A 20734-nucleotide genomic window follows, 5' to 3' on the forward strand; every position below is an offset into this window, starting at 1 on the left:
TCACAACATAAAGTTTGCTACTTGGCAACTTCTAAGGACAGAGAGAAGCAGAAAGGGCATTTCTGGAAAGAGAACCAGCTTAGCAAAAGAAAGACAGACCACAGTTTAGAAGCACTCACGATTTGGGGGGAGTACCTATTACATGCCAGATCCTCAGCCAGACGCTTTGCAAACATCACCCCCAATCCTAACAGCAAGGCTGTGAGGTAAGTGACAGTACCCCCATTTTACAGGTTAGGAAACCGAGGCTCAGCAAGGTTAAACAGCTAGGGCACTGCACCCTGAATGAACACCAGGGGCTGAGTGTGTATGATGTGTGTGCTCTTACCACCACACCACACTACTCATGAAATTGAAGGTCAGTGAAGCTCAAGGGCAGAGAGACTAAACCTACTCTAATTCCAGCAGCTCCCGACTCAGGGAAGCAGGACCCTCGCCCTCTCCCGTGATTATTTCTTTGGAACATCTGTTTGTGGATTGTGTCAGGCGTGACCACTGCCACAGTCAAAGTATTTAGCACGTTTATGTGGAAATGTAGAGTCTGTAAGATAGTGCCTGAAAAACATGTATTAAAACTAGAACATATACTCCTGGTGCATAGTGACTAAATTAAGGACCCTCCTGAGTCTAAACACAAATGTTTATTGACACGATGGGAGTTTCTCCAAGTGTGATCCCCAGACCACCTTGATGCTCCATAAAATGCATGTTCCTGGGCTCCCAACCTACGGAACCGGAATCTCAGGGGGCCTGGGAATCTACACTCCAACACACTTCCTGGATGATTTTTACTTACACTGAAGTTTGAGAACAGAGTGTATTGGACAGAGAGGAAGCAAACCGCAGGCAAATAAAATTTGCAGAATTAGGAGATCTCCTAGAAATACAATGCATAACAATGGCAACTTGCTAACTTAAACAGAGGAAATAAATCAAGTACAACTCCTTCCATAATTCTTATTGAATTATCTTTTAATATGTTTTCTTTTTCTTTTTTTTGCTGTACGTGGGCCTCTCACTGTTGTGGCCTCTCCCGTTGCGGAGCACAGGCTCCGGACGCGCAGGCTCAGCGGCCATGGCTCACGGGCCCAGCCGCTCCGCGGCATGTGGGATCTTCCCAGACCGGGGCATGAACCCGTGTCCCCTGCATTGGCAGGCGGACTCTCAACCACTGCGCCACCAGGGAAGCCCTAGTATGTTTTTAAAGAAACTTTTACGTGTTATTTGAAAGGACAGCATAGTGTGAATTAGTGTGATTACTCTATAGGGCTTGGAAACGATTCTAATTTTACGTGTTTGTCTTGAGGACGGTGACTAATGTAATATGTAACGTATGCCACCTGCCAGAACTCTACACTGAGGCCTTACAGGTATGCTTGTCATTTCATCCTCACAGGAACTCCACAGTGTACGTGCGATTGCTGTTTCACAGATAAGGAAACAGAAGGATTAAGTGATTTGCCCGAGGACAATTAGTACCAGACCTTTAAGTTCTTCATGACTTTTCTGAGCATTAAAATGCTCTAAACACCACAGGAGAGAACCCAGTATGACAGTGTGGATGGGCTTAATACCACTGAACTGCACACTTAAAAGTGGTTAAAATGGTAAATTCTATGTGTATTTTATGTGTATTTTGCCAAATACAAACAAACAAAAAGTGATGACCTAGTTGAGAGTGAATGCAGAGTGTGCTCCTAGCAAGCACACTTGCTTTAGGGCCCTAGAAAAAGTGTGAGCCTGTATGAGTTGAAAGAATGGACAGAGACCGTGAAGGAGACTCCAGGGCATGTGTGTTTCATCATCATCTGGGAAAAGGAGGGCACGTGTCGCCCTCTGCAGGACAAATGAAGGAAGAGCCTTTCTAAACATGAAGGGTCTCATTTTATGAACTTATCGTGGAGGGTCAGGACGTAGCCGTGTCTTCTCTGAGACCCCTCTCACTTTTTCGGCTTCTGAATACCTTTTTTCCCCTTCCAAGTGATAGTGCTATATTGTGTTTTTGTTTTAATGAAAATGCAAAAAGCACAAAGAAAATCCAAGCTGGAGATCACGCAGGGCAGTCCTTAGCAAGGATGGATTGCTCTTGGGTAAGAATTTGGAGTGCTCTGTAGCAAGCAGCAGAATTCAAAAGTTAATTATCTGTTGGGGACAATCTGAGCGGAACAATAAGGGAACTTTAAAATGGGAAATGAGACTTTCAGTGACAGCCTGCCTCTTTTTCTCATAGCTTCTGAAAATGCAAGATTTGAGAGCAGCAGGATAGGACAGAAACAGCAAATATGTTACATTTTTAATATTGCCTTTCTGGAATAAAGAGTAAATCAAACAAACACTTATCAATCCACGAGTAAATATTTGTGAGTGCCCTTTGCATGTAAAATATCACTGTTCTTAATCTTTCTATCACACTGAAAAGATAAATATAAGTAGACGGCTATATATCTGTAGATGGGGGAACCATATAAGACACTGCATAAATGCAAAATGAGCTAAGTTCTATACGTTTTCAGAGAGGAAGAACTCACTGTGAACCGAGATGATTAAGACTTACAGACGAGGTCAAAGTTGGAACTTTGCCTTGAAAGATGTTCATATTCAGGTAGGGAAAAAGGAATAAAGAGAGCGTGCAGGGCAGGAGGAAAAGCATGTAAAAAGGCCCAGAGTTAGATAAATATTGGGGCTCTTTGAAGCAACTTAAATGTCCGTCGACAGATGAATGGATAAAGATGTGATATATATTTATACAATGGAATACGACTCAGCCATCAAAAGAATGAAATAATGCCATTTGCAACAACATGGATGGACCTAGAGATTATCATACTAAGTGAAGTAAGTCAGACAGAGAAAGGCAAATACCATATGGTATCACTTATTTGTGGAATCTAAAGAAAAGGATACAAGTGAACTTATTTACAAAACAGAAATAGACTCACAGACATAGAAAACAAACGTATGGTTACTAAAGGGGATGGGGGGCTGAGTAGGACAGATAAAGTAGTAGTCTGGGATTAACATCCACACAGAACTATATATAAAATAGGTAAACAACAAGGACCTACTGTATAGCACAGGGAACTCTACTCAACATCTTATAATAACCTATAATGGAAAATAATCTGAAAAAATATATGTACCTATGTATGTATAACTGAATCACTTTGCTGTACACTTGAAACTAACACAACACTATAAATGAACTATACTTCAATTTAAAAAAAATACTGGGTGCCTTTGGAGCACCCGTGAACAAGCAGCCTGGCTAGAGCTGGGGTACACCTGATGAAGACCTGACCATCACTCCCAATTCTTCTCTTCCGCCCTGTGTCAGAATTCACCGATGCCCGTCATCTAGTGATGACTGTGCAGTGCCTCCCCCGACAATGGCCGGAGCTCATTTCCTTGCCCCCCTATGTTGGGTCTGGCCACGAGACTTGCTTCGGCCAACAGAACGTGGGTGGAAGGGACAGCGCCTCCATCTGAGCAGAGGACCTGAGAGGCGGCGTTGTGTGTTTCCACTCATTCTCCGGCGCGCTCGCCTTTCACCAGGAGAGTGTGTCAAGGTGGCTGCTGGTCCGAGGACGAGAAGAGGCACGTGGAACTCCCTGGATCTGACGCACATTCTGGAGCCGTGGACAGAGGACCCGACAACCTACAGGCCCCAGACAGAGGAAACACCTGCTACTCTAAGCCACTGGGATTCTGAGGTTGTGTTCATGTCTCCAACCCTGACTGATATACATGCCCACACTGGTTGCTCAGGGGCTCTGGGGCACTGAAGTCAAGAGCAGACTTTCTTTTAAAATAGGAGCCTCTCCTGGAGGCCGTAAATGTGACGCCTGTATGATTTTCCTTCCAGCTGGGCCTGGTCCCAGATGGTCAGAGATGAACCTTGGCAGGACAGGGAGGTTGGCAAAGAGGAGGGACGCCATGAGGTCATTTTCCCCCACAGTGGCTGGTACCCTTCTACACCCGAGGGGAAGTGTGACATTGTGGTTCTCTCTCTGCTCCTCACTCGTGCAACCAAATAAACCATCACCACCACCAAATTTTGGTTAAGAAACAACAAACGGAATGAAAATTGCCTGAAATATCAATAGTGATGATTGTTGGAATGTGTGGATGATTTAACTTTCCTTTCTTCTACTTTTCAGTTTTTTCCCCAATAAACGGATATTAATTTTGAAGTCAGAAACATAAAGGATGTTACTAAAAGAAATGAACAGCTGTACAGCAAGCAAGCGACCTTACGTTAATATGTTTTCCCAATACCTTCTCTGAAAAAAAGATTCTTCGGGCTCCTAGCAAGAAGAACAGCTAATGTTAACACCAGGGTTTGTCTCCCTCTCCAGACACAGACCTCAGGCCTCACGCATCTCTTTTGGTTTCGGGCCCCCACTGGTCTTTGCACAGTGGGAGCTGTATGTCAACGCAGCTGGGAAAACAAAACTCTTTGGGTTACGGCTGAGTTTCATTTGTTCATCTGAACATCTGGTACTCTTTTAGGATGAGCAGACCACCCTGTGATTACAGTCAACTGGGAAGAAGAACTTTCCTAACGCCAACCAGACTGAGAAACTAGGAGAAACTCAGCTGCTTCGTCAACAAAGTTGCTTTAATTAGGACAGTAAGGTTCTACTGCCCCAACCTACTTCACCCCAAAGAGGCAGGACCACGTGGGCAAAAGGGTCCCTGTCCTGACCCCATGCTTTAGAGGGTCCCTACTCTGCCCCTAACCTCAGGGTATTTCTATTCCCCTACACTGTGAACCTAAAACTGCTCTTAAAAATAGTCTATTATCTGGACTTCCCTCATGGCGCAGTGGTTAAGAATCCGCCTGCCAACGCAGGGGACACGGGTTTGAGCCCTGGTGCAGGAAGATCCCACATGCTGTGGAGCAACTAAGCCCACGCGCCCCAACTACTGAGCCTGTGCTCTAGAGCATGCAAGCCACAACTAGTGAGCCCATGCGCCACAACTACTGAAGCCTGCATGCTTAGAGCCCGTGCTCCGCAACAAGAGAAGCCATCACAGTGAGAAGCCCACGCACCGCAACGAAGAGTAGCCCCCCTCGCCGCAACTAGAGAAAGCCCGCGCCCAGCAACGAAGACCCAACGCAGCCAAAAATAAATTAGTTAATTTATGTTAAAAAAATAGTCTATTAAAAAAAAAAGCTTACTCGTGTGCTTTGTAAATGGATGCCGCCGGGAATCAAATGGCCGTGGAACTGCATTTCGGTTCCACTGGCTAACGGCCGCGGAACTGCATTTCGGTTCCACTGGCTGGCTTATTAAAATGCCAGAACTGATAACATGCTGGACACTGCATTCTCGGCATCTGTTTAAACTTGCGATGCAAAGTTCTGAAACATTTCTTTGCATGTCAACATACAAATGTGTGAGGCGGTACATCACTTCTCAAACTTGTTCTAGGGCGTTTGCAAGCACAAAAGTTTGATCTTCATTCACAGAGGCAGCCTTCATAGAGGTCAGCCATAAGGGGCTGTGTGGGAAGAGAGTAAGGGGGTCACTGAGAAGGAGGGCGAGGACACAGCTTGTGGAGGGACAGAGGGACAGGAGCTAGAGGTCCGAGGGAGATCCGGAGCAAAGATGCTCTCGACTGTGGTCCCCACAATATTCCTTTCCAGTGCCAGCCCGAGAAGCCTGGTCATGCTTCCATGAGATGCCTCTGTATCCTTTCAAGAATCATGTTAAAAAGTTCCAGGTAGAGCAGTTTCTCATGACCAAGCGATCCCCAGTGCCAGTTATGGCAATGTCTGCACACCCAGGAGTCAGCAGTAGCTCTGAAGAACCACTGATAGTCTTGGATCCTCTTCAAGGTTCACGAGTGAGACTCCTATGTGGTTCCTTCCTCTTGGGAATGAAGCTAAACCAGTGATGTCCCAAAGTAGCTATTCAATGGGTGGGGTGTAACAGCAGCCAGCAGGAGAATTCATGACTCTGCTTTTCCTCCTTTAAAAATGAGGTGATGTGGGACTTCCCTGGTGGCCCAGTGCTTAAGAATCCGCCTGCCAATGCAGGGGACACGGGTTCAAGCCCTGGTCCGGGAAGATCCCACATGCTGTGCAGCAACTAAGCACGTGTGCCACAACTACTGAGCATGTGTGCCACAACTACTGAGTCCGTGTGAGTCTGTGTGCCACAACTGCTGAGGCCCGCGCGCCTAGAGCCCGTGCTCTGCAGTGAGAGAAGCCACCGCAATGAGAGGCCCGTGCACGCAACAAGGAGTGGCCCCCGCTTGTCGCAACTGGAGAAAGCCCTCACACAGCAACGAAGACGCAACACAGCCAAAAATAAATGAATAAAATAAATAAATTTTTTTAAAAGGTTTAAATTTTTTTTTTAATTTAAAAAATTAAAAAAAATAAAAATGAAGTGATCTGCTATTACCTCTCTAAGTATAGACCAGTCATCCTGGGGAAATTCCTTCCTAATTAAGCATCTTTTGGTCCACAAATTTGCAGGATCTGGTTTCTCTCCGTTACCTTATTACAGATAACTTTTGTTAAATTAATTAGACAAGGAGGCCACTGGATTGCGGGGACTCCAATGCCGGGCAGCCTACGTAAGCAAACCCAAATCTGAGCCTCAAGGTTACAAAAAACCGAAACCTAAGGGCATCCGATCACAAACAGTTACCTAGGCTACAATCAAATAATTTCCTTTCTTGGTTTCTGTACCTTCTCTCTGTAAGTCTCTCCCCTGGTTCTTAGCTGAGGAGTGCTCCTAATGACTTCTGATTTGGTTCTGCAGGATTCGAATCGAATTTTGTTCAAATAAACTCTTACATTTTTTTAATATGCTTCAGTTCATCTTTTCTTATAGGTGACCGCTGAATTTCGGTTGGCATCAAATGACTTGACTTTTATATATAACGTCGCGATGCTGCAAGCGGTTTTCATGCTGGATTTAACCTTGCGAGGTGGGAAGTACAGCCGTATCACATTGTACAAATAGAAACGCTGAATTCAGGTGTCATCAGAAAGCCTGCTAAGACCACACAGTCAGCAGGTGACACTTGAGACACAGGTGAACAACATCACTTTTCAGGTCATGGGTGGAGGCGGTGCTTTGCATTTGTGCCTGCAAAGCACACCACTGATGTCCCCAAATCTTTACTGATGGTTGTTTCTAATATTTGAGCTCAAAACCCCCCTTTGCATTCATTTTACTGCCGCCTGCCTAGACTTATCCCCGCAGGTAAGTAGTTTGTAAGAGAATCCTATTAAGTACTAAGGATTTCAGTGTTGTGAAATTTTACATAATTTTGTATGGTTTAGTAATTTTCCATTAGAACTGATACTCTGGGCCACAGAAGCTCTTTCTCAGTCAAGCTGCAAATACTAATCCGTATTTTACGTATCAAACAGGCTATGGGGAGGCCAAGAAGAGACTGACTTTGGAGCCATGAATGCAGATTCCAAGGAGAAAGACAGAATCTGAACTCTCAAGCACTCCAGGGATCTACACCTGCAGACCTATGAGAGTAGGCACCACTGTCTCTAAGGGCACAGAGGATGTCATTTACCATGTAAAACAATGTGACTGTCAGCACACGGTTCTTCAGGAATGGTGGCCCAGGCCAGGCCTGTTCATCCACTTCTACAGAGACAGCAGAAGAATAAATGGGGACTTATTCTGATCCGGGCCTCTGGCAATCAGTTTCTTCTCATTGTGGGAAACTGAGTCAGTGTAGTAACTTCTGAATCAGTTGTTTCCATTTGTGGTATCATCCTGCTAGCCGTATTCAATTTACCTTGTCTGAGGACATCCTCAGTCACTACCAATTTCATTCCAGGTTTCCTATAGTCTTGAGAGCTCTGAACAGAAGACTCAACCTATGGAAACCACTCATCAAAGTCCCCAATGAGTCTTAAGATCAAACAAAGGCCTCCTTTCTATCTTTGATCTCAGTTTTCTCATCTGTAAAGAGGAATAGCAATATATCCTTCTTATAGTTGTAAAGATTGGAGATAATACTTGCAAAGCTTCTAGCCTAGCATAGAGTAGCTATTAATAGTTTCTAGCAATTTCCCTCTTTCCCTGGATCATCAGTTTATCCCTCTGCATTTGATAAAACGTAGCTTTTGTTATAAACTGCCATGAAAATAAGTTCTTAGGCTTTTCCAGCAAGCGGCCTGAGGTGACCTCTAAAAATGGTTTGCTATTCACTTGATCCAGAAAACCCCACACAATCATGCACATCAAGAGGTTCAACTCTTCGTGCTCACTTTAAGAACACTCGTGAAACTGCCCAGGCCAAAACGTGTGTGCGTATCTGAAAAGCCACCAAGTATCTGAAGGATGTCACTATAAAGAAGCAACGTGTGCCATTCTGTCGTTACAATGGCGGAGTTGGTAGGTGTGGCCAGGCCAAACAGTGGGGCTGGACGCAGGGTCGGTGGCCCAAAAAAAGTGCTGAATTTTTACTGCACATGCTCAAAAATGCAGAGAGTAAGGCTGAACTTAAGGGCGTAGATGGAGATTCTCTGGTCATTGAGCAAATCCAGGTGAACAAAGCCCGTACAATGCAGTGCAGGACTTACAGAGCTCGTGGTCAGACCAACCCATACATGAGCTCTCCCTGCCACACTGAGATGGGCCTTACTGAGAAAGAACAGATTGTTCTTAAAGCAGAAGAGGAGGCTGCACAGAAGAAAAAGATATCCCAGAAGAAACTGAAGAAACAGAAACTTCTGGCCCGGGAATAAATGCCGCAAAAAATAAATGCAAATAAAAGTTAGAAAGAAAAAAAAGTTCTTAGGTTTGATATCTTAGGAACTTAGAACCAATACTATCTAATAGAAGTCAGTTCCTGTCACTATCTTCATCTCTAGAAGTTTTTTTACAATCACAGAGGAAAGTCCCTTAATGCAAGTTAAGTTTGGGGGGGATATTGGGAAAGTGACCAAAATCCAGTCAATTCTCTTTTTCCTTGTAAATAAATACCTTGGAGTTGGAGAACAGGTGAGATGGGGATGTCAAAGGTAGAAAGATTTTTACTCATCTCATGAGAAGAGAAAAACAACACAAGGAAAAATTTAGAAGCATGTCTCTAGTGACATTTATAGGTAAAATACTGCCCATCTGATAGAAAACACGAAAGTAAAAATGTGTACATTTCATGCTGAATTTATGGAGGGTGAAATGAGATTTTTTTTTGAAGGAGAAGGAGAAACTCAGCAATGTTTAAAATCTAGTTCATCATGTTTATATCCCAACCTATTTCTCTTCTCATGCTTCCTACCGAAGGGAAGGGCATCAGGATCTATCTAATTCCCGAGTGGGGAATCAGTGTCATCCATGTCTGCTTCTATGCCTCCTTACTATACCAGCATCCAAGCGGTCACCATATTCTGCAAAATTCCATTACCTCCTGAGTCTCTCCCAATGCCCTTCAGTCCATCATTATCTGTTCTTTCTGGGCTTCTGTAACCACCTCTCCATCACATGGCAGCTGCCACTGTTACTTTCTCCAAATCCATTCTCTGCTGTGCAATCACACTGATCTTCCCTCAACTCAACACCCTTCAACGGCTCCCTGCAAGCCTCAGGACAAAGCCCAGTGTCTTTAACACGATCTACAAAGCCCTTGATCATCTTGTTCCTGCTGCTCTCCAGTCCAAAGGAGGTCTTGCTAGGACCACATGATTTTGTTAAAAAACAATTTGATCAAGAACAAAATCACAGCAGAAACAACACGTTGATTCAAAATCTCCCCCACCACTTGTTTTTCAGGTCTTAGTGATTCGGATGCACTAAGTATTTAGTAGTGCTTAGTTTTTATGCATCTTCAAGCCTTTGGGACCATTTTTCAGACTTTTTCAGTTTTTAAATTTTATCTCTATTTGATTCTTAGATAATTATGCTTGTTTGGCATCTATTCCTAAAGCTTTGGGGCTTGTGGCAAAGTATTAGAGAGTGAAGTGAGTGTAAATCAATGGCCTGATGCCATGGCTGCCGGCCAGGAAGACCAGGATCTGTTCCAGCATCCGTGAGTCCTAAGCGGGGTCGGACCTCCACCGGCTCTCACTGGCACTGGGATGCTGGGAATAAACGCAACACACTATAGGCTGAATGCAGTGAACAATACCCTGGAACACTGTCAGCGGCTTCAGAATCTTCTGTCATCTAATAAGCTTCTGCAGATGACAATTCACTCACTATCCCTACTTCCATAAATCATTTTTCTGCAAGAACGAACCCTAGACTTGAGCTCTTCCACCCACAGAGAGTGGGGCACGCTCCATGCCCCTCAATCATGACCACAAAGTTGCATGAACCCAATAGTGGCAAGAAAATGCAGCTTCATATAAAAAAAATATAGAATATAGCTAAACAGGCAAAGCAGGCATGAGTGGTTGAGGCTGGGTTTTTAAAAACAGCAAAATGTTGAAACAAGAAAAATCTCGAATAAACAACCTAACCTTATACCTAAAGCAACTAGAGAAAGAAGAACTAACAAAATCCAAAGTTAGTAGAAGGAAAGAAATCATAAAGATCAGAGCAGAAATAAATGAAATAGAGATGAAGAAAACAATAGCAAAGATCAATGAAACTAAAAACCGGTTCTTTGAGAAGATAAAAATAACAAAATGTTGGAACTTCCCTGGTGGCACAGTGGTTAAGGATCCACCTGCCAACGCAGGGGACACGGGTTCGATCCCTGGTCCGGGAAGATCCCACATGCCGCAGAGCAACTAAGCCTGTGCGCCACAACTACTGAGCCCACGTGCTGCAGCTACTGAAGCCCGTAAGCTTAGAGCCTGTGCTAGGTAACAAGAGAAGCCACCGCAAAACAAGAGAAGCCACCGCAAAATGAGAAGCCCACGCACTGCAACAAAGAGTAGCCCCTGCTTCCACAACCAGAGAGAAAGCCCGTGTGCAGCAGTGAAGACCCAACACAGCCAAAAACCCCAAAATGTTAAAAACTGAGTAACAGCCTGAAAATATATTTTAAACGAGCCCCTTACAATCATGATTGCATGAACTGGTGATTGGAAACATTCATTACTGACCTGCTTTTATTTTAACCAATATGCTATTTCTTTTTCATTTTTAATTTATTTTTATTTTTTGGGGTGCATTGGGTCTTTGTTGCTGTGTGCAGGCTTTCCTCTAGTTGCGGCGATCAGGGGCTACTCTTCGTTGTGGTGCACAGACTTCTCATTGCAGTGGCTTCTCTTGTTGCGGAGCACAGGCTCTAGTCGCGTGGGCTTCAGTAGTTGTGGTACACAGGCTCAGTAGTAGTGGCTTGCAGGCTGTAGAGCTCAGGCTCAGCAGTTGTGGCACACGGGCTTAGTTGCTCCGCAGCATGTGGGATCTTCCTGGACCAGGGCTCAAACCCATGTCCCCTACGTTGGCAGGTGGATTCTTAACCACTGCGCCACCAGGGAAGCCCCCAATATGCTATTTCTATCAGTTTCTTTTCCACAATTTATCTGAATGCACTGCCACCCCCTGTCCCTACCTCCTCCTCGTGGTCCAGCTGTACAATTTCCCATGACCTAAAAGAACTTCCCTCTTTCTTCTCGGACTTTGCACACACACCCCACCTAGGATGCTCGCTTCTACTCTACTCTTCACCTGGTTAACTCCAACAGATTTCGCAGGTGAGCGCTTGAACGCAACTTTGTGTGAGGAAACTTCCCTGCCCGCCATGCGCAGACAGTTGGCTGGAGATTTCCATGGGACAAGTCTAGGACATCCTTGTACGCATGATTTGAGGAAGCTTTTTCAAATATGGAGAACAACACTTTTTATTTTGTAGACTGTACGTAGAGTTGTACATTTTCCAGGCGCTCTCTTGACTTATCCCAACATCCATAAGCACCAAATATGAACAACAAAGAAAAGGGTATCTTTAAACTATGAAGTGTTAATGGCTCAGAGTACGTCACATATATTGGATTAATGTAGCCAACGAGCTATAAGGACAGAAGAGGAGGATAAGTCAACAAAGAGGTATGTTTTGGATGCTGAATCAAAAGAAACAAAATGGATTATTTTCTCTCTGAATCCTTCAAGGGGCTCTTAGTTTACGTATGGCCTAAGAGTTGTTTGTGTTTCTTTGAAAGGAATACATGTGTGATATTTTGTGAGATGATGAATGAGCTGGTGAGTACACAGGTGACATTAAAAAATGGATATTTTATATGGTTTAACAATATACAAGTTATCTTACCTGGGGGTTTTTAAATACAGCGTATTTTTCCTCCTTCTCCAAAAACAGCACTTTATTTTCTGTATCTCTTGTCCAGTCTGATAAGACTTCAACAACATTTTCATGGTCTTCAAAAAACCTTTCTGATAAAACAAGGAAAAGCATTCTTTCAGACCCAAGACATCAGGGTTTCCAACAGAGAAATAAGCTGGTGTTAAGTTAACACAATGCTTCATACTTCTCATCAGTTTTTAGAAATTCCTAATTCTTACATGATGTCACACTGTAACATCTCTATTATGTGTATTCTTCAGTCTCAGGTCTTCAACTTATTTTCCATTAAAAACATGGCAGATGAACCTACAATGTAGCGATAATGGTCAGCCATTGCTCTTTATTTCATATTAGAATTTTTGACTATTTTAAATAGCCCCAGGTGGAGGTAACATCCTATATGGAAGGAGGCCAATTAAGCAATAATTGGGTAAACAACTTTGAATGAAATTGTGAGAAATTGTGAGATAAGTGATGAGTACTATAAAACATCACTCCCTAAAATGCTAAAAAACAATGTATTTCGGAACCAACCCTAAACCTTCCTTTAGAGAGCTTTCAATTCTCTATTTGACTCACAGAGCTGAAGAAAACTTCAAGAGGTTATTTCTGTGCAGACCACTTCCTCCAGAAAGATGTGTACCCAAAGCTTCTAAAACATGTATTTCTGTATTCCAACAGGCTCTCCCAGGAGACAATTGTTCTATGAGTGGTATTAAGAATGAGAAGTAACAGAGTATTTCTTTAATTGCTTTTTAGCTTTTTAAAAAAACTCAATCAACGTCTATCCACTGTCCTTTGCTCTTCGGGGCTGAGCCTCTTCCACTAGACAAAGTGTCAGACATTGAGTGAGTGGGCAGTGATGTGAGGCCCGTGGCAGAGTCACCCTAGAGTATAAAGAAGTAAACTTTAAAGAGACATCGGCTGACAGACACCCAGGCTCTCCGACCATCTGCTCAGCTTGCTAATCATGCGGTAAGAAGTATCCTCCTGTCACTTTCTTTCCCTTTTGGATCTGCTAGAGAAGTAGCAGCAATAATGCTTACATTCCCCAAGGTCTGGCCACCTGCTCCAATCCGAGTCTCTGCCACAGATAAATGAAGAGGCAAGCACTGAACCTGACCTAAGGGAAGTGATGTAGGGGGAGTCTTGATAGCCTTGAACCAAACTCTTCTTCGCAATAGACCAAAACCCATAATAAAGCAAACTCACAGGTTTTTTGGAGTACAGCCAATTGCTGGAACTGGGACTTACCGATTTGTAGTTCTGGATATATTTCATAAAGACACCAGTCCACATTGCAGTCACAATGGGTTTTCTCAAAAAGGTTGTCTAGAACATCTCGGGCTAATTGCCGCTCATCCACCATCAGTGACTTCGTGCTGTTATCATTCATGTGCACCTTGACAACGAGCTGAGGATAAAGCCACAGGGCAGCCAGTAAATTCAAGCAACTGTAGAAGGCCACCCACTGAGGTTAAGGTTTCAATGTTGCTATCTCTTCTGCGAATTTAAGTAAGAAGGTGTCCCACAAACTCACTCATATGCCAAGCACTTGTTTAAGGTGCCAGGAATATAAACGTAGAGAAACCAGTTCACAAAAACAGAAATAAATACACAATAAGCAAAGTCCCTGCCTGGCTTTCAGAGACTCTGCATCCTGGTGAGGGAGAGAGAAAACCAACACAACCCAAGAAGTGCTGCCTGCCGGCCTCCCTGACATCTTTCTGTTACTTCTTCCGGTTCATCTCAGAGCCCAGAAGCGTTGCTTAGCTGAAAGCCGTGCCGGTACCTTTATAATAAATTCTTCTGTCCTGCTTAGCTGGAGTTGGGTCCCATTTCATGCAACCCGAGAGTTCTATGACACAGGTTAAGACCAAGTTGGTTAATCTACAATTCTTTGAAGGTCGGAAGTTGCAGAGTGACAGCGTCACCGTCACGGAGGGGTCTTATCGAGAGGCAGGTGGTGTCACAGCAGGACACGTGTGAGATTAGAGGCGGACTAAGCCAGATCAATGTAGACTGAGAAAGCGCTATTACGGAGGCATGCAGGCAAATGAGTGACCTAATGCGCTTTTCATTTGATTAAAAAAAAATTTACTGCATTGAGTTCACAGTCAAATTGGTAGCTACCTTATTCCAAATCTGGACGGTTTGGTGTGAGAATTTACTCCTAAGGGCACAGGATTTCACTGATTTTTCCCAGACAACTTGTCAAGGTTATTAAAACTTCTGATCCCTAAGAGAGACCATGATTCTGATGTAACATAACAGAATTAATTCAACAACTAATCAGCTAGAGTTTGGATTTTCTTTGATACCTGTGTATTTGTAGCATTTTTTTTTTTTTTCGGTACGCGGGCCTCTCACTGCCGTGGCCTCTCCCGTTGGGGAGCACAGGCTCCGGACGCGCAGGCTCAGCGGCCATGGCTCAAGGGCCCAGCCGCTCCGCGGCACGTGGGATCCTCCCGGACCGGGGCACAAACCCACGTCCCCTGCATCGGCAGGCAGGCTGTCAACCACTGCACCACCAGGGAAGCCCTGTAGCATATTTTTAATTCCGGCAGTTGTTAGTTATGAGTGCTACAGGTTATAACGGTGCTATCTATCCAGTCTTCAAAAGGAACAGTGGAAATGTGCCCATGAAGCCCACATTTATTAGACACTTATGTTTAAGGGAAGATTTTCCATAACTCCTTCTGGGAAGATCTACGTTCTTATTTTATTCTTTGCCAAGATCACTGATCCTCCCTGATTAAGTGGGAGTTAGCTCTAGTTAGAGTCCATCTTTGAGTGCCACACGGGAAGGAAGGGCTGCCTTTCCCTTTCCAGACCATCACTGCCCAAACTCCAGCCTACAGTGCCTGCAGTTACTCCACAGGCTGCCAGCAGAGAATTCCCAGAAGCAACATCGTCAACCAGAACCCCCTGACACTCTTGCTTAAACTTCTATTCTAACTTGAAAAGAGAAGCATGAGATAGTTAGAGACAAGTTCTGCCTATTCTGTCTGTCTAAGGTTGGTCCTGGTTATTCACATATGAGGCTCATCATTATTTTTAAAAAGTGTTTAGATGGAGTGAAGAGAGAGGTCATACAAGTGGTAACATTTCTTCCTTCCCCCAAAGTTTGGGTTAGATTCTGAGCAGCAGGGAAACTGCCCCTCTGGTCCCACTCCCACCCAACTGGATCTTGAAGACAGTGTGTAGTTAACAGTGAAGAATGCAATTCCTGTGGAGTTCTGTGCAGAGTTACTGAGAGCAACCAAGGGTGTGGATGGTGATAAGAATCTGGACGAAGAGCAGGCAAGGACCACAAGTCGAAGCACACCTAGTATCTGCTCTTCCCACACTTGCACACCTAAGACTCAAATGCAGACATCAGGGCAATAAAGGTGCATTTCCTCCTCCTGGAACCATTCAAATGAGACCATTATTCCAGGCTTGTCCAAAGAATACTTTTTTTCCCTTGAAAACCTGTAGCCCAGAAACGTCTAGTTGGACAGTTGTTTTTGTTGTATGTTCATCTTTTTTAAAAAAAATAAATTTATTTATTTATTTTTGGCTGTGTTGGGTCTTCATTGCCGTGCATGGGCTTCTCGTTGCGGTGGCTTCTCCTGTTGCGGAGCATGGACTCTAGGCATGCAGGCTTCAGTAGTTGTGGCACACGGGCTCCATAGTTGTGGCTCACGGGCTCTAGAGCACAAGCTCAGTAGTTGTGGCACACAGGCTTAGTTGCTCCGCGGCATGTGGGATCTTCCAGGTCCAGGGCTCGAACCTGTGTCCCCTGAACTGGCAGGCGGATTCTTAACCACTACGCCACCAGGGAAGTCCCTGTATGTACATCTTTTGATGTATTTAAAACAACAGGCCCAGGACATCCCTGGTGGCACAGTGGTTAAGAATCCGCCTGCCAATGCAGGGGACAGGGGTTCAGTGGGGAACCTCTGGTCCGGGAGTTCCCACATACCACAGAGCAACTAAGCCCACGTGCCACAACTACTGAGACTGCACTTTAGAGCCCATGAGCCACAACTACTGAGCCTGTGTGCCACAACTACTGAAGCCTGTGCACCTAGAGTCCATGCTCCGCAACAGGAGAAGCCACCGCAATGAGAAGCCCATGCACCGCAAGGAAGGGTAGCCCCGGCTCACCGCAACTAGAGAAGGCCCACACGCAGCAACGAAAATCCAATGCGGCCAAACATAAATATATTTATTTAAAAAAATAAAATAAAATAATGAAACAATAGGCCCAACTACTACAATGTCAAAGACCCATTCATCTGACCAGAGAAATCAGACGTGGATGGTTGTGTGGAAAACAGAAACGCCTCAAATAGTGGAATGACCATGGCTTATTTTCTGTGGAAGGCATACCTGCTGCTCTCAGCTGAGGAATCTTGCTACAAAGTAGTTACATGTCCTAAGAAACGCTACCAGTGTTAGGATTTAGAAGACAATCTTCCTGATGAAAAAATTAGTGATGTTTGACCACATTTCATTCTTGCTTAGGAATTCTTGAGAAAATAAAACATAGCTTGGTGTTTTGCTTTTAAAGAGAGAAAAAAAACTAAATCACATAATTTGACAATGATGCAATTATGAAAGGGTTGGGGTTTTTTTTTGGCAGAAATTGCAAACTAAATTTAATCCATATGTAGTTACCAATGTCCACAATTATAAAACTTAGGGGAAAAAAAAACAAGAGAAGGCTGATGACTTTTAGCAAGAAGAAATCATATTTAGTCTTCTTCACAGCTTCCTTCACATTTACAAGCTGAAGAGTAACTATATACCAACACATGACACCCTAAGTCACAGTTAGGCGATTAGCAAGCTGAGTACTTTTCATACCAACACCATATGATATAGAGTAAAATGAGTCAAGAATGAAAAAACTTCCCCTTTCTAATCCATCATAGTAAAGATTTAATGGTTTTTATCATTTCTTCTTTTTCTTTTGCAAACTAATAAATACAAAATTATCCCAGCCCTAAATCATTTGCAATACATACATTTTTGCTTCTATGATAAAATTTACAAATGGAATTGGTCTCCTGTGTCACAGAGCTTTAAAACAAAGAAACAAAATCAATGAGTGAATCCGATTCTGTTTCCAGTTCCAACAGCTTTGCAACACAAACTGTGTACATCGTTCTTCGTGATCCAAAGTGATGTCAACACCCCACAGAATACTTGAGGGCAAAGTACTTCAGATAAACTTGATTCCATCCTTTATAAAACACGTTGTAGCTTATGTGTTAGTACATCTTAGTTACTTTATTAATGGATGAGTATGACTCAGTTTTTTTTGATGTTCTGTGCCACACAGCCTTTTGTTTTTAGAAATAAGTCTGGAGGGTCCTAAGTCAGAAAAAATATACACCTTAGCTTCTTAATTTTCTTTCCTCTCCCACTGATCAGAACTGCTTCTGTTTCACATCTGCTTTGTTGACTAGAGGCAGGTGGTGCTTTTTGCTACTGTTACAATTCACCTCAACTAAATTATGACCAAGTTCTGTGGAATACTGCTTTCTCCTCCTTGTTCTCTTCATCTCCAGTTAAGCAAACTGGCCAAATATGCTAGTTGTTCTACCTTATTTTTTATATTTTTAAAAAATGCACTTATTTATTTTGTCTGCGTTGGGGCTTCGTTGCTGCACTCAGGCTTTCTCTAGTTGCAGCGAGTGGGGGCTACTCTTCGTTGCGGTGCACGGGCTCTCCTTGTGGTGGCTTCTCCTGTTGTGGAGCACGGGCTCTAGGCCCACGGGCTTCAGTAGTTGCAGCATGCGGGCTCAGTAGCTGTGGCACATGGGCTTAGTTGCTCTGTGGCATGTGGGATCTTCCCAGACCAGGGATCAAACCCATGTCCCCTGCCTTGGCAGGTGGATTCTTAACCACTGCGCCACCAGGGAAGTCCCGGGTTCTACCTTTCAATCTAAGAACCAACTTCTCTTTTCATTTATACTCTCAGAGTATCTCCAACGTGGCCCCCATTTTATAAACCATCCAGTGGTTTAACATAGTTGAAATAATTATGAATTGTATTTTTACTCATTTTCTCTTGTCTTTTTATCTCCAAAGGGAAAGTCGGCAACTGAAGACAGCCCATCTTCCCCTGCCATCCATTTGTAACTTGGTTCAGTACATGTTTATCTACAGTGAGGTCTTGTGCTAGAGAGACGGCTATGAAACAGGTCACCCTGCTCTCATCCCTTCCCCTACAATCCACTTTCCACACAATGGCCACTACGATCTTTAAAAACCATATATTATCCCTTGTTAAAAACCCTCATATGGGGACTTCCCTGGAGGTCCAGTGGTTAGGACTCTGCGCTTCCACTGCAGGGGCCACAGGCTCAATCCCTGGACAGGAAGCTAAGATCCCGCATGCCGCATGATGCGGCCAAATGCTTTCCCACTGCACTGACAATATGTTCCAAACTCTTCGTCAGACCTGTGAGACCCTGTGACCCCACCTGCCTTTCTGCCCTCAGCTCCTCCCATTTTCCCTCCTGCTCAAGAGGTAAAGGGATCAACAGTATGGTGACGGATGGAAGCTAAATTTTGGTGGTGAGCACACTGTAGGGTATACAAAAGCAGAAATATAAGAATGTACACATGAAACTTACATAACGTTATAAACCAATGCTACCTCAATTAAAAAAAAAAAAAGATTCCCTTGGGCAGTATCACTCCTTCCGGCTTTATTTTCTTCATAGCACTTCTCTCCCCAGCTAGAAGTGAACTCTACACAGGCAGGGACCTCACCTGACTGGTTCACCTCTCTGTACCCCCAGCACCTGTTCTATGAGATGAGGATGCATCGGTAAAGAAAACACAAAACTCCCTGGAGGAGCTTCCCTGGGGGTGGGGAGGGGAGGTAGGCATTAAACAGGATAAACAAGTAATCTGGACAGTACGCTGTATGGGGAGGAAGGAAAGCAGGGGGAAGGTAAGGGATGTCAGGGGTGTGTGTGTGCATGGCACTGAACAGGTGACCAGACCTAGTGAGGGACAGAGAGAACCCACTGGAATCTGGGGAAGAGCTCTCCAGGCAGGGGGACCGCAAGGCACAAAGGTCCCGAGGCAGAGGCATGCCTGGAACATCTGTGGAGCAGCAGTGAGACCAGTAAGCTAGAACGGAGGGTGAGGGAGAGGGCTGGCAACCAGATCATGCAGGGACTTGATGTCGTTGTGAGGATTTGGGCTTTACTGTGTGTGTGTGTGGGGACATCCTTGAGCAGAGGAGGGACAAGAAAAGAGGTGGGAAGAGAATCACACGAGGGGGACTGGTCTTAGAAACATGGCAGTCCATGTACAGGAGCAGGAAAGACCATGGACCACCTGCCACAAGTGCAGGCGGGTAGGGAGGCAAATGTGTTGGGAGCTTGTAGAACCTTTCTTTGGATTGCTTCTACTTCTCAGTGCAATGGGCTGAGAAAATGTGGGAGAGGAAGGAGGTATTGGAGATTTTCAGAGAGAGGACAAGGTGGAAGTAGTTTTCTAGGTTCATGGGAGAGAGACTGGACTTGGAAGCTCAGGCAGCACTGAAGGCCCAGGCTGGATTTAACCAGGGGTTCACAGAGTGAGGACAAGGGGGGAGAAGGCAGCCGAGGATGTATCCGTTCAATAACCGACCATAGAATGCAATCACACGTAGAGAATGGGGAAGAAAAATGATAAAAAGGTTCATGCATGCCTGAAATGAATGGAACCAGAATGATCTGAAAAAATTCTCATAGATGAACCTTGGAAGTCTGGATCCTGGAGTAGTCAAGGAATATTTATTAAATATCGATCAACATGTACTGAAATCCTTCATTCAAGGAACCATGAGAGGTGCTGCAGGAACATAAAATCTAATGCCCTGTATGAAAAGAATAATTCACCCAACTGTAAGCAAAAAGTTCTTAACGACTCTCAGCCACGGCATATGCTTCAGGAGTCGAAGTGAGACCGTTTCTCTTTCTCTTAATTTACCTAACTAACTATTGTTAACACTTTATTATTAGGTAGATGCTTCTCCTGAGCTTAAATACATGTGTCTCTCATATAATACAATATATGTGTCTCCAGAAAAACCTATGCTCTACAGAAAAAGCACGATAAATTACAGGCTTATTGGGACAATAGGGTCGAGGCAGGTCACTCAAAACCTATGCCAACTTTGAACACACAGCTCTAGCCAAAAGAACATTTAGTATTTCAGGAGAGAACTTGGACATCCAGGGCAGACTGGGGGCTGCCTCAGGGGGTATAGAAAATGCAAAAAAGCAATCGTGGAAATGAGGTGACGCCACTAGAAGCTGAACTCTGACCCAGTTGACTCGCCAACTCACCCCCAGCAGGGGGCGCCACCTGCCATTACCCAAGAGTGAGCAGAACCCAGAGTGCATCCTTAGGGGAGGGAGCCCTGGGGGTAGAGACTTGGAAACCTCCATATTTACACTAACATAGGTCCCCTATTTATCAATCACAAATGAGCCAAGCG

The 20734-nt window shown here is 44.3% G+C and overlaps 1 protein-coding gene across 2 annotated transcripts in view; it reads right to left on the reverse strand.

Moving 5' to 3' along the window:
• Positions 1-20734, reverse strand: part of APBB1IP (amyloid beta precursor protein binding family B member 1 interacting protein) — a gene marked incomplete at its 5' end in the record, with an annotated part of 60167 nt that overhangs the window by 30557 nt on the left and 8876 nt on the right. For both annotated transcript variants that reach the window (XM_082833050.1, XM_082833051.1), the window contains 2 exons: positions 12208-12329; positions 13495-13654. In XM_082833050.1, coding sequence (XP_082689176.1) covers positions 12208-12329; positions 13495-13654 — 282 coding nt within the window. The remainder of the gene's footprint in view (positions 1-12207; positions 12330-13494; positions 13655-20734) is intronic.

Source organism: Leucopleurus acutus, assembly GCF_964270905.1.
Source record: "Leucopleurus acutus genome assembly, chromosome: 1".
NCBI classification, from domain to species: domain Eukaryota; kingdom Metazoa; phylum Chordata; class Mammalia; order Artiodactyla; family Delphinidae; genus Leucopleurus; species Leucopleurus acutus.